The 15,393-nt window shown below is 49.1% G+C and overlaps 1 protein-coding gene across 12 annotated transcripts in view; it reads right to left on the bottom strand.

Annotated features, from left to right (window-relative positions):
* LOC106567440 (EBF transcription factor 1) overlaps positions 1–15,393 on the bottom strand; it is a 140,650-nt gene that overhangs the window by 52,859 nt on the left and 72,398 nt on the right. For all 12 annotated transcript variants that reach the window (XM_014136689.3, XM_014136693.3, XM_014136691.3 and 9 more), the window contains exon 7: positions 1,320–1,401. In XM_014136689.3, coding sequence (XP_013992164.1) covers positions 1,320–1,401 — 82 coding nt within the window. The remainder of the gene's footprint in view (positions 1–1,319; positions 1,402–15,393) is intronic.

Below are 15,393 nucleotides of genomic sequence, written 5' to 3'. Positions count from 1 at the left end.
CAGTATGAACCACCTCCTCACCAGGACATACCTACCAAGGATCCACCTCATCTCTGAGACACACCTCATCTCATCCCTGAGACCCACCTCACCTCATCCCTGAGACCCACCTCATCCCTGAGACCCACCTCATCTCATCCCTGAGACCCACCCCATCTCATCTCTGAGACCCACCTCATTTCATACCTGAGACCCACCTCATCTCATCCCTGAGACCCACCCCATCTCATCCCTGAGACCCACCTCATCCCTGAGACCCACCTCATCTCATCCCTGAGACCCACCTCATAATCTTAAACACTTTGAAATTTGACGTTTGAAACAGCTTTGAAATTTGACGTTTGAGAAACATGGATGAGTGTCTAATTCTGACATGAGACTGTGAGAGCTAGTTGGAGACCCACCTCATCCCCGAGACCCACCTCATCCCCGAGACCCACCTCATCCCCGAGACCCACCTCCTCCCTGAGACCCACCTCATCCCCGAGACCCACCTCATCCCCGAGACCCACCTCATCCCCGAGACCCACCTCCTCCCTGAGACCCACCTCATCCCCGAGACCCACCTCCTCCCCGAGACCCACCTCATCCCCGAGACCCACCTCCTCCCCGAGACCCACCTCATCCCCAAGACCCACCTCCTCCCTGAGACCCACCTCATCCCCGAAGACCCACCTCCTCCCTGAGACCCACCTCATCCCTGAGACCCACCTCCTCCCTGAGACCCACCTCATCCCCGAGACCCACCTCCTCCCTGAGACCCACCTCATCCCCGAGACCCACCTCCTCCCTGAGACCCACCTCATCCCCGAGACCCACCTCACCCCCGAGACCCACCTCATCCCCGAGACCCACCTCCTCCCTGAGACCCACCTCATCCCCGAGACCCACCTCATCCCCGAGACCCTGGGTCTGCAAGAATGGTGCTGCACTGTGTGTATGTACGTGTCTGTTAGTTGGTTTTAATGTGCACTGTGACAAGGGTAGAGAGATTATGCTAGGCTGTGTGTGTGTGTGTGTGTGTGTGTGTGTGTGTGTGTGTGTGTGTGTGTGTGTGTGTGTGTGTGTGTGTGTGTGTGTGTGTGTGTGTGTGTGTGTGTGTGTGTGTGTGTGTGTGTGTGTGTGTGTGTGTGTGTGTGTGTGCAGACCTAACAGAGCTACAGAGGTAAAAGAGTGAGAAGACAAGAAACAGAGGAGGGAGAAAAGAGGTAAGGAGGGAGGGGATAGAGAGGAAGGAGGGTTAAGTCAATAGACCAGAGGGGAGATAGAGAGGAGAGGAAGAAAAAAAGAGAGAGGAATAAGAAATGTGATTTCTTAACCTGGAAGCGGCGCATGTCCCGCGGGTTCCCTGCATTCTTCAGACAGTTCTGGTTGCATTTCAGGAAAAACTTCAGGAAGAACCTGTAAAAAAAAAAACACAGAAGGAAGGTCAGTCAAAGTACAGAGAGCCAGAGAGTCAGAAAGCTGAGTTCTGTTGGGGTTTAAATCTCTCATAAGCATTTCGCTACGTAAAAAGATCATATCGCGATGCCACCATTTCTGTCACCATTGAGCAGCAGTGCAGTTTCTACACAAACTCTGCCTATGTCATTAAGGTTAGGTCAGTGGCTCAATCTTGTACCACAGTAGCAGCCCTACAGAATTTCCACATAGATTTTGGACTCTGTGTGTGTGTGTGTGTGTGTGTGTGTGTGTGTGTGTGTGTGTGTGTGTGTGTGTGTGTGTGTGTGTGTGTGTGTGTGTGTGTCTGCTGTCAGCGGCTCGTCACTTAGCGAGGAGACCCATGAAGGTCATGGACATAAGATCCCCCCCCCCCCTGACCATGACCTTTCAGCATCCTAAAATGTCCACATAGCCTCACACACACACACAAACACACACACACAAACAAACGCGTGCACGCACACGCACACCCCCAGTAACAGGCAGAGTGGTGAAATGTGGAGCAGGTCCATCTGTCGCTGGACAGAGACGGTTTTGACAGCCCACTGATCCACAGCCTTATGTGGCCATGTCTCTCACAGAGAGAGGGTCACTAGGGACCAGCCTGCCGGGCCCAGCCGCACTGCTGCTGAGGCCGACACACACACACACACACACACTCATTTATCTCTGTAAAACCTCTCCCTCCTTGTCATACATGAACACACATACAGTGACATTTTCCAAAATAACAGCGATGGATTCTCACGTAAACAGTTTCTCCCACACAGATGGGTGCTAAACCCACAAACAAGTTTTTCCAGGTTGTGTTTTGGTGCTCCAGCTGGCGAGGGCTGGGCACACACACACACACACACACACACACACACACACACACACACACACACACACACACACACACACACACACACACACACACACACACACACACACACACACACACACACTAATAGGCTGGGATGGGATAGGATGGGAGGGGTGGTGTGTGTAAATGTCAACACATTCCAGTGGACTAGGAAAACTACCGGGTGGCTGAGGACATTGCCAAACCAGCCAAACTCTGCCCACACAACAGGAGGACGCAGCTAAATTAACACACTTGTATTATCACGCGTCCATACCACAGGATCAATATGCCACCATGGTATTTCACCTCACTTTCAATGTGCCATTACCATTGCTTCAGAGACCACTGCTGCTCTCTGTTTCTCCTCTGTTTCATTCTCTGCTTTTTTACCCCTCTCCGTTTCTCTCTTTTCTTTTTTTGCCCTGATGAAATGCTGAGGACAACCGGCACAGACCCTGCTCTCTGTTTCTTCTCTCTCTTTCTTTTCTCCCCTCTCCTTTCATCTCTTCTGTGTCACCGGGGGCAGTGAGAGTGTGTCTTTGTGAGCCTGGGTGCAGGCTAGTACAGTGACAGTGTGTTTGTGTAAGCCTGGGTGCAGGCTAGTACAGTGACAGTGTGTCTGTGTGAGCCTGGGTGCAGGCTAGTACAGTGACAGTGTGTCTGTGTGAGCCTGGGTGCAGGCTAGTACAGTGACAGTGTGTCTGTGTGAGCCTGGGTGCAGGCTAGTTCAGTGACAGGCTCTGAACAGTAATAGCAGAACAGAGCATTCGGACTGGGCTGCACAGAGCAGAGCGGAGAAGACTTCATTAACTACTCTTTTCTTCGTTAGCCCGGGCAACACTGAGCTTTAGTTGCGCCTGGCTCAGCCTTGTTAATTACCCAGAGACAGAGAGGCTGGTGTGGGTCTGACCCCGGGGTGACAGGGCGTATCGACGCCCAGAACAGGCAGCGTGACCCCATGACCCTCTCTCTTTCTCTCTCTCTCTCTCTCTCTCTCTCTGTCTGGCTGGCTGCTCCTCACAACCTTAACACAACCTCACACTGTCTACTGTAAGTCTATGCTCTCCCTCGAACCACCAAGACACCATGTTTTTCACAGGAACCTACATTCAATCTCTCCTATAAAACCCTCTGTTTCACACACTCTGCTGTGCCTCCTCAAAAGATCACGCACACATACACACACACTCTCTCTTCACACCATCGTCCTCGCTCGGACGTTCCGTGGCTGGCTGGTGGAGTCCTCTCTCTCTCTCTCTCTCTCTCTCTCGCTCTCTCTCTCTCTCTGTCTCTCTCTCTCTCGCTCTCTCTCACGCTCTCTCTCTGTCTCTCTGTCTCTCTCTCTCTCTCTCCCTCTCTCTCTCTCGCTGTCTCTCTCTCTCTGTGTTAGAGGGATAGCGTTACCACAGAGACGAGTCAGTAATTGAGTTGTTGGGCCTGTCGTCCCCTCACTCTCACCCTCCCCGGGCCAGGCCCAGAGACCAGCTGTGTCTCTCAATCAAAGGGAGCAGCTCTGAGCTAGATCTACCACACCTCTACCTTCGTTATCCACACATTGTTATCCAAGTCAACACAAGTCTCTGATAAAGGCGATTAGGCCGAAACGCAAGCCTGTTTGCATGTCCTACCAACACATTACTCAGGAACAGAGTGCTGCTTTTTTCCTGATTCCTTTTTCTGTTCACGCTTGGCTGAAGCCTGTTTGGGTACACTTTCTGTCCATTCACGTTGGCCCGCACAGTGTTTTGTGGTCTACTGTACGTGTGAATTAAACCCGCGTCCACGGGAAACGCCAGCTCTGATGCCATGTTGCGCGGTAACTAAGCGAGCAGCCAGTGTGATCCCCCTGTCCAGAAGCTGGGCGTATATTGGTGTTCAGGTCAGATTAGGCTGTACCCAGATCGGTCCTGTAGCCTTCATAAACCCAGGCCGGTCACTAGAAACAGACAGCGATTTCAGACGTTCTGGAAAGGTCCTGAGAGCGTTGATTGATGCCTTCCTCGTTGCTCACAAAAAGAGAAGAGAAACGACCCCCCTCGTGCGCCGCGAGCATTTTTTTTAAAGGCTGCCCCAAACCATAGCGTTACCATAACCACTAGGAAGTTAAGCCTATACTGTTAACCTTTGAGTTGTTTCTGTTTTAACCCCGTAACCACGCGGAATGAATGCTTAAAACAATTGTCATATGTCGAATTTCGAGGGGAAACTGGATGATCTTGTGTAAACTACAGGGTTCAGGCTCTGCCAGAGTGTCAATAACCTGCTAATCTCCAGCCTCCTCTCCTCTCCTCTCCCCTCTTCTCACCCCTGTTACACTCCTCCCTGCGCTCTGTCACTCCCTCTCTCTCTCTGTCCCTCTGCGCTAGTCCCCCAGCTGTCTAAAACTGTCAGTGGGAGAAAGAGTGAGAGAGAAAGAGAGCGAGAGAGAGCGAGAGAGAGAGAGAGAGAGAGAGAACAAAAGAGAAAGCGAGGGAAAGTGAGGGCATTCCTCCAACTGCTAAGGCTTAACCTTGTGGGTGTCACCACAGTTTTCAGCCCCTCTAAATCCCCAAAGCAAACTGCCACGTCCAGACTGGATTTATACTGCCTGCTACTGCCATGCACACACCCGCACACACGCAATGCTCACACACGCACACACGCGCATGCACGCACGTACGCACGCACACAGTCGCAAGGACACCTCCACTACACCCCATGCAGCAGCATCAGCCTCGGAGCTTGTCCCATTACTTCGCTCTCCCCTAATGGGCGGCTGCGTCCTGTCTCCATGTTTGATCCCTCGGCCTGACAAGCTCCATTACCGGGGTGAAGAGCCCTCCACACAGGGGTTTCAACCTGACCAGAGCTAATGAAGACAAGCACACAGCGTCCTCTACACACAGGGTCCCTTACACACAGCATCCTCTACACACAGTGTCCCTTACACACAGCGTCCTTTACACACAGGGTCCCTTACACACAGCGTCCTCTACACACAGTGTCCCTTACACACAGCGTCCTTTACACACAGGGTCCCTTACACACAGCATCCTCTACACACAGTGTCCCTTACACACAGCGTCCTTTACACACAGGGTCCCTTACACACAGCGTCCTCTACACACAGTGTCCCTTACACACAGCGTCCTTTACACACAGGGTCCCTTACACACAGCATCCTCTACACACAGTGTCCCTTACACACAGTGTCCTTTACACACAGGGTCCCTTACACACAGCGTCCTCTACACACAGTGTCCCTTACACACAGTGTCCTTTACACACAGGGTCCCTTACACACAGGCAGGCCAACATGGACACACACCTTATGCTTTCATAATTGATAGGCCAGTGCTGTCACACGTTGTTAAGGGCCCTCCAATTAAACAAGGCAATTATCAGAGTGGCTGGGTGACCGTAGGGGATGGAGAGGGGTTGGGGGGGGGGGGCAGTGTCAGAGACCATTCTCTCCTCTCCGCTCCTCCACGTCTCAGTTAAGAGTCATAACGGCACGGCCGACCTTTTCCACCGCTGAAAGGATTACACACAAAGAGCTGCCCTGACACCAGATACACTCTCTGCTTAGAGAGAGGAGGGGATGGGGGGGAGGGACGGCGAGGTGGAGGGAAGAGAGGAAAAGGGGGGAACTAGAGAGAGAGAGAGAGAGAGAGAGAGAGAGAGAGAGAGAGAGAGAGGGGAGAGGAGAGGAGAGGAGAAGAGAGAGGAGAGATGGGTATGGAGGGCTAGTGGTGGGAGAGTGCTGGACTGCTCTTATCTTACTAGATTCTCAGCACAGAAAGCAGGGCTTTCTACCAGACACTCTATGATCGTGAGAACAGCAGTAACGTGCTGGACTAGAATGAGGTGTCTGTCTGCTACAGGCTGTGTGTGTGTGTGTGTGTGTGTGTGTGTGTGTGTGTGTGTGTGTGTGTGTGTGTGTGTGTGTGTGTGTGTGTGTGTGTGTGTGTGTGTGTGTGTGTGTGTGTGTGTGTCGACAGACAGTGTGGTCTCAGGGAGAAAGGAGGGGAGCAGGAGGGGGTTAATATAATCCTTGGACACTTTGACCTCTGACCCTTGTGTCAGGGGGTCACATCTGCACAGCAAGCTGACTCCCTGGAAATGCCCTTCACTCTGGCCCCACACACACGCCCTCACACACACACGCACGCCCTCACACACACACGCACACACACACACACACACACACACACACACACACACACACACACACACACACACACACACACACACACACACACACACACACAGTCTGGCCAAAAGTAGACCTCTGCCCTGCACTTCCCAATAAAACACCCACCAACTCAAACAAAAAGCAGCTATTTACTATTTACGTGTGCTCTTGCAGTTTAAGGGAAGTCCATCATTATCCAATTAGAGGAAATTGTATCTCTCTGTGTATGGTGCTCCATTGATTTATACTTAATAAATGATAAACCGCTGCATAGTCTTCGACTTACATTCATGTATTCCGACATTTCTCTGCCGAAGCTTAACCCAAATATTAGCTCAAGTATCATTTCCAAAAGTCACATAAACAAATTATATATGTGTTTACACTTCAGAGCGGCAACCACGTTTAGCACCCTGGCCCTCTCCACACACTGTGATGCTGGAGCTCTCTCTCTTGACACACACACACACACACACACACACACACACACACACACACACACACACACACACACACACACACACACACACACACACACACACACACACACACACACACACATACGCACACACACACAAACACACACACACACACACACACACTCACACACACACACACACACACACACACACACACACACACACACACACACACACACATACGCGCGCACCAGTATGGGAAGGAGTCGTGGTAACTCCTGGTAATCTAATTCTGCTATTGAATGCAAAACAGCGGCCATTACTGCCTTTGCCATGCAGTTGTATGGCGTTAGCCACACCATCAGTAAATGAGAGCGAGTGAACAGTGCAGAGTCATCCATTATTCAGGGACTGAGACGGCAATTATGGCTCTGAGCACAACCAACATTAATATTTTATGATGGCTAACGCACACCTCAGACTGAATCAGAGAGAGGGAGGGAGGGAGGGAGGGAGGGAGGGAGGGAGGGAGGGAGGGAGGGAGGGAGGGAGGGAGGGAGGGGCCATTGAGTTACCCATCCCATCTCTTTTTACTCCCTCTTTCACTTTCTTACCATTGATCTCGCTCTCTCTCTGCCCTCTTCTGTTCCCACCTCCCTCCCCTCCCTCTCCCTCTCTGTCTTCCTTCACTTCCTCCCTCCCTCTCCCTCCCCTCTCTATGTCTTCCTTCACTTCCTCCCTCCCTCCCTCTCCCTCTCTATGTCTTCCTTCACTTCCTCCCTCCCTCTCCCTCTCTGTCTTCCTTCACTTCCTCCCTCTCCCTCTCCCTCCCTCTCTATGTCTTCCTTCACTTCCTCCCTCCCTCCCTCCCTCTCCCTCTCTATGTCTTCCTTCACTTCCTCCCTCCCTCTCCATCTCTGTCTTCCTTCACTTCCTCCCTCCCTCTCCATCTCTGTCTTCCTTCACTTCCTCCCTCCCTCTCCCTCCCTCTCTATGTCTTCCTTCACTTCCTCCCTCCCTCCCTCTCCCTCTCTATGTCTTCCTTCACTTCCTCCCTCCCTCTCCCTCTCTGTCTTCCTTCACTTCCTCCCTCCCTCTCCATCTCTCTCTTCCTTCACTTCCTCCCTCCCTCTCCCTCCCTCTCTATGTCTTCCTTCACTTCCTCCCTCCCTCTCCATCTCTGTCTTCCTTCACTTCCTCCCTCCCTCTCCCTCCCTCTCTATATCTTCCTTCATGGCTTAGCTGCATATTATAATCAGCATTATTTAATGCTCGTTTTTATTATTAGTGCTAGTTTTGGTTGTAATACTAGTTGTGGTAATACTAGTTATGCTGGAAGTACTACTAGTGGTAGTAGAAGTAGTGGTGTTATTTCATTTTTGATGTGTTTGCCTTTCCAACGCTGAAGTTGAAAGTAGCATGTTTTAGCTGTGATGTGAAATATATTGCCACTGCTCTAGTTTCAGTACTTTCAGTATGGTGCACGGTTGGTGTTGGAGAGTTCTGGGCTCACAGTCTATTTTACTATATTCTATGCATATCCGCCTACCTGTGTGTGTGTGTGTGTGTGTGTGTGTGTGTGTGTGTGTGTGTGTGTATGTGTGTGTGTGTGTGTGTGTGTGTGTGTGTTTGTGTGTGTGTGTGTGTTGTGTTTGTGCGTGCATGTGTGCATGTGTGCTGGGAATACTAATGTCTCTGTAGACTGTAGTTTCTATTCTAAATTGCAACACAGAAACATCACTCCTAATGAAGTCAAGTGCTCCTGAAACACACAAAACCCCATGGATTAGCATTGAGTAAACATATAGTAACGATTCAACACATCACAACACTACAGTAACACTGTGGTCATGTACTCTACACACTATCAGTCAGTCAGACAGACAGACAGACAGTACAGACAGTACAGACAGACAGACAGACAGACAGACAGACAGACAGACAGACAGACAGACAGACAGACAGACAGACAGACAGACAGACAGACAGACAGACAGACAGACAGACAGACAGACAGACAGACAGACAGACAGACAGACAGACAGACAGACAGATAGATAGATAGATAGATAGATAGATAGATAGATAGATAGATAGATAGATAGATAGATAGATAGATAGATAGATAGATAGATAGATAGATAGATAGATAGATAGATAGATAGATAGATAGATAGATAGATAGATAGATAGATAGATAGATAGATAGATAGATAGATAGATAGATAGATAGATAGATAGATAGATAGATAGATAGATAGATAGATAGATAGATAGATAGATAGAAGTAGGGAGGGGAGAAAGAAAATAAAGCCACATGAGCTGGTATGGAGAGGAAAGGTAAAAAGAAAGGAGCGAGGGAGGGAGACGGATGAGAGGAGCGCTGAGGGGAGAGGAGGAGAGGGGAGGGGGCAATGCTCCTCTCGTGTATATTTTACAGGCTAAAGGCAAACATGTGAATAATGGATGAGAGAGAGATTGATTTTGGGGGGTGGCTAGTGGAGGCTGAGGCAGGGGAACGCACTGGGGCAAGCAGGCTGGGGGATCATTAGCCCGGGGCTCACCACCACACAGAGTGAGAGAAAGAGAGAGAGCGAGAGATCACCTCACACACACAGACACACACACACACACACACACACCTCAGTGATTAAGAGGTAGAAAGGCAACAGGGAGCTGAGACCTACAGGCTGGCAGATAAAGTACTGCGGTTTCACTCCATTTAGACGTTTCACTCTCACTCCCTTTCTCTCTCTGTCTGTTATACTGGAAAGGGAGGTTTGAATGATATTTTGGGGAGGTTAGTGGGAGAGATAAAGAGGGAGTGAGGGAGGTGCATGCCCTAAATCTATTAGTACAAACTTTTACTGTAACGGCCATATGGCATGCTTCCTGTTGTGTGATACAAGAATGATTAAATACCTTATACTGTAATGTGTGTGTGTGTGTGTGTGTGTGTGTGTGGGGGGGGGGGGGGGGGGGGGGGGGAGCTCTTCCTTTGTCATCTGATCAGAGCTGGGTGAGAACGAAGCGAGGGAACCACTTCACTTCCTTCCACCTGTCTCTTCTTTTCTTCCACACAGATAAATAAAGGACAGGGAGACATTTGCACTCAGCCAAGTTCACCGCCGCTCTACCCCCCCCCTTTCTCTTTCAGCTGACCTAATTCCCATTTACACACACGGTTCTGCCCTTCCTGATGATGCCCGCTTTACCTTTCATACCCATAGAGATCTTTTGGGACCAGGAAGCAACTAGACTACAGTAAAAATACAAGTCGAAGTCCAACGGGATTCTCTGCCCCTCCATGTTGCAACACGGACAGTAGACAATGTCGGAGCAGTTACCAGTTATGAACCAAGGTTTACACTGGCTTCTGACTAGGGCTGCTGGCTGGTGTGGAGCATGCCGCTACAGAAAGAGAGAGAGAGGTCTAAATGGGATACTACTGATGTACACCCTCTAACCACCATACACTACCAGACCCTCTGACAACTGACAGCTGATCCTTCCTTTCTTTCTCCCTCTCTCCCCCTCTCTCTATCTCTCCTTCAGTGTCTCTGTACTCTCCCCTCCACCGTGGCTAGGCTTAATGAGCAGATAATAGACAGAGAGAACCTGCTGATTGTCTAGTAGGATCCTGGGAAACACTCCCGTTATTTCACGCGTAATACCATCCGCGCTCTACCTCCATCACCTTTCTATCTAATTACTACCTAGACATGGGGCCTGCCTGGTGTGTGTGTGTGTGTGTGTGTGTGCGTGCGTGTGTGTGCGCGTGTGTGTGCGTGCGTGTGTGTGTGCGTGCGTGTGTGTGTGCGTGTGTGTGTACGTGTGCGCGTGTGTGCGCGTGCGTGTGTGTGGTGTGTGTGTGGTGTGTGTGTGTGTGTGTGTGTGTGTGTGTGTGTGTGTGTGTGTGTGTGTGTGTGTGTGTGTGTGTGTGTGAGCCAGGACTGATAAAGCAGGGGCAGTATGAGATGTTAGCAGCCCATAGACCCAGTATCCCTCTACTACTTCCCAAATGTACGAGGGGGAGGAAAGTTTAATTGGATCGTAGAGAGAGAAATATTACACTCAGCAAAAGTTCCTGCTAATCACGCGAAAGGCCCTGCAGTTCAGATTTGTGGGCCTAATTACAAGAGCAGAAAGCGGCCAAATGGAGTAATGCTTTTATAATCTCTTACTTTCATTAAGTCAAGATTGGAATTAGATCTCACCTCTGGTGCAAGTAAACACAATATTAACCCATCCTAAACAATCCCCATAGCAACAAACCATTAGGAGAGTGAAATGAAAAATCGAAATTAGTAGGCCCGAAAAATAACAACGCCGTGTAAACTTCCTAAAGAACCTTCACAACTTTGTTTTCTTAACTGAAATAAGATGCGAGAGAGAGAGGTAAAGGAGCGGGTTTGGGAAGGGGTGGTGGGCAGGGAGTGGGGCTTATCTCCCTGCAGGCTGGCTGGTTGTCTGGAGGAGGGCGGGTGTTGGGGTATTTGGGGGTATTCACCGAGGCCGGGACCATACATATCAGGCATGCCCTCCCTTCCTCGGTGGTAAGCTGTCCTAATGCAGGACGGGCACTTTGATATGAAGACGTGTCTGAGGGTTTAAAGTGGGGGGCCCATCTGAGCCATGTTCTAAGTAGTTTAGCCCGCGGCTCTAATGGGGAAAAGAGGAGGGAAATCCCTCCTTCCTGCCCTGTGTGTCAGAGAGAGAGGCTGAGGTACTGAAGAAGAAGTGGAGAGGAAAAGAGGAGAGGTAAAGGAAAATATTTTGCATCCTCCTTCTCAGAGCAGGACCTGGCCACATAGAGATGATTGGCTCAAACACCTTCCTAATATTGAGTTGCACCCCCTTTTGCCCTCAGAACAGACTCATTTCGTCGGGGAATGTCCAAAGCGTTCCACAGGGATGCTGGCCCATGTTGACCCCAATACTTCCCACAGTCGTGTCAAGTTGGCTGCATGTCCTTTGGGTGGTGGACCATTTTTACACACACGGGAAACTGTTGAGCGTGAAAAACCCTGCAGCGTTGCAGTTGTTGACACAAACTGGTGCGCCTGGCACCTACTGTCTTGCCCATTCACCCACTGAATGGCACACATACACAATCCATGTCTCAATTGTCTCAAGGCTGAACAATCCTCCTTTAACCTGTCTCCTCCCCTTCATCTACACTGATTGAAGTGGATTTAACAGGTGACATCAAGAAGGGATCATAGCTTTCACCTGGTCAGTCTACGTCATGGAAAGAGCAGGTGTTCATAATGTTTTGTAAACTCAGTGTATACTTCCTGTCTGTGTCTGTCTGTCTCTGCAGCTGAATCCTACCAGCTGGTACTCTAGAGAGGCACTACAAAATACGAGTGTGAGTGTATAAAAGTGTGTGAGACCAAAGTGTGGTCCAGTATTACTATAGAAGGGAATAGAATATTCTTTATATATATGTTTATATTTATTGCTGCCTTATGACAGCAATAAAGTGGTCCGTGGAAGTACCTGACTACTGTACAGTGAGATGTGATCTGAGACCTACACAGTTCAGTGGAAGTACCTGACTACTGTACAGTGAGATGTGATCTGAGACCTACACAGTTCAGTGGAAGTACCTGACTACTGTACAGTGAGATGTGATCTGAGACCTACACAGTTCAGTGGAAGTACCTGACTACTGTACAGTGAGATGTGATCTGAGACCTACACAGTTCAGTGGAAGTACCTGACTACTGTACAGTGAGATGTGATCTGAGACCAACACAGTTCAGTGGAAGTACCTGACTACTGTACAGTGAGATGTGATCTGAGACCTACACAGTTCAGTGGAAGTACCTGACTACTGTACAGTGAGATGTGATCTGAGACCAACACAGTTCAGTGGAAGTACCTGACTACTGTACAGTGAGATGTGATCTGAGACCTACACAGTTCAGTGGAAGTACCTGACTACTGTACAGTGAGATGTGATCTGAGACCTACACAGTTCAGTGGAAGTACCTGACTACTGTACAGTGAGATGTGATCTGAGACCTACACAGTTCAGTGGAAGTACCTGACTACTGTACAGTGAGATGTGATCTGAGACCTACACAGTTCAGTGGAAGTACCTGACTACTGTACAGTGAGATGTGATCTGAGACCTACACAGTTCAGTGGAAGTACCTGACTACTGTACAGTGAGATGTGATCTGAGACCTACACAGTTCAGTGGAAGTACCTGACTACTGTACAGTGAGATGTGATCTGAGACCAACACAGTTCAGTGGAAGTACCTGACTACTGTACAGTGAGATGTGATCTGAGACCTACACAGTTCAGTGGAAGTACCTGACTACTGTACAGTGAGATGTGATCTGAGACCAACACAGTTCAGTGGAAGTACCTGACTACTGTACAGTGAGATGTGATCTGAGACCTACACAGTTCAGTGGAAGTACCTGACTACTGTACAGTGAGATGTGATCTGAGACCTACACAGTTCAGTGGAAGTACCTGACTACTGTACAGTGAGATGTGATCTGAGACCTACACAGTTCAGTGGAAGTACCTGACTACTGTACAGTGAGATGTGATCTGAGACCTACACAGTTCAGTGGAAGTACCTGACTACTGTACAGTGAGATGTGATCTGAGACCTACACAGTTCAGTGGAAGTACCTGACTACTGTACAGGTGAGATGTGATCTGAGACCAACACAGTTCAGTGGAAGTACCTGACTACTGTACAGTGAGATGTGATCTGAGACCTACACAGTTCAGTGGAAGTACCTGACTACTGTACAGTGAGATGTGATCTGAGACCTACACAGTTCAGTGGAAGTACCTGACTACTGTACAGTGAGATGTGATCTGAGACCTACACAGTTCAGTGGAAGTACCTGACTACTGTACAGTGAGATGTGATCTGAGACCTACACAGTTCAGTGGAAGTACCTGACTACTGTACAGTGAGATGTGATCTGAGACCTACACAGTTCAGTGGAAGTACCTGACTACTGTACAGTGAGATGTGATCTGAGACCTACACAGTTCAGTGGAAGTACCTGACTACTGTACAGTGAGATGTGATCTGAGACCAACACAGTTCAGTGGAAGTACCTGACTACTGTACAGTGAGATGTGATCTGAGACCTACACAGTTCAGTGGAAGTACCTGACTACTGTACAGTGAGATGTGATCTGAGACCTACACAGTTCAGTGGAAGTACCTGACTACTGTACAGTGAGATGTGATCTGAGACCTACACAGTTCAGTGGAAGTACCTGACTACTGTACAGTGAGATGTGATCTGAGACCAACACAGTTCAGTGGAAGTACCTGACTACTGTACAGTGAGATGTGATCTGAGACCAACACAGTTCAGTGGAAGTACCTGACTACTGTACAGTGAGATGTGATCTGAGACCAACACAGTTCAGTGGAAGTACCTGACTACTGTACAGTGAGATGTGATCTGAGACCAACACAGTTCAGTGGAAGTACCTGACTACTGTACAGTGAGATGTGATCTGAGACCAACACAGTTCAGTGGAAGTACCTGACTACTGTACAGTGAGATGTGATCTGAGACCAACACAGTTCAGTGGAAGTACCTGACTACTGTACAGTGAGATGTGATCTGAGACCAACACAGTTCAGTGGAAGTACCTGACTACTGTACAGTGAGATGTGATCTGAGACCAACACAGTTCAGTGGAAGTACCTGACTACTGTACAGTGAGATGTGATCTGAGACCAACACAGTTCAGTGGAAGTACCTGACTACTGTACAGTGAGATGTGATCTGAGACCTACACAGTTCAGTGGAAGTACCTGACTACCGTACAGTGAGATGTGATCTGAGACCTACACAGTTCAGTGGAAGTACCTGACTACCGTACAGTGAGATGTGATCTGAGACCTACACAGTTCAGTGGAAGTACCTGACTACCGTACAGTGAGATGTGATCTGAGACCTACACAGTTCAGTGGAAGTACCTGACTACCGTACAGTGAGATGTGATCTGAGACCTACACAGTTCAGTGGAAGTACCTGACTACCGTACAGTGAGATGTGATCTGAGACCTACACAGTTCAGTGGAAGTACCTGACTACCGTACAGTGAGATGTGATCTGAGACCAACACAGTTCAGTGGAAGTACCTGACTACTGTACAGTGAGATGTGATCTGAGACCTACACAGTTCAGTGGAAGTACCTGACTACCGTACAGTGAGATGTGATCTGAGACCAACACAGTTCAGTGGAAGTACCTGACTACTGTACAGTGAGATGTGATCTGAGACCAACACAGTTCAGTGGAAGTACCTGACTACTGTACAGTGAGATGTGATCTGAGACCAACACAGTTCAGTGGAAGTACCTGACTACTGTACAGTGAGATGTGATCTGAGACCAACACAGTTCAGTGGAAGTACCTGACTACTGTACAGTGAGATGTGATCTGAGACCAACACAGTTCAGTGGAAGTACCTGACTACTGTACAGTGAGATGTGATCTGAGACCAAC

Source organism: Salmo salar, chromosome 13, assembly GCF_965601325.2.
Source record: "Salmo salar chromosome 13, fSalSal1, whole genome shotgun sequence".
Taxonomy (NCBI): Eukaryota; Metazoa; Chordata; class Actinopteri; order Salmoniformes; family Salmonidae; genus Salmo; species Salmo salar.
This window is presented reverse-complemented; position numbering and strand designations above follow the sequence as displayed.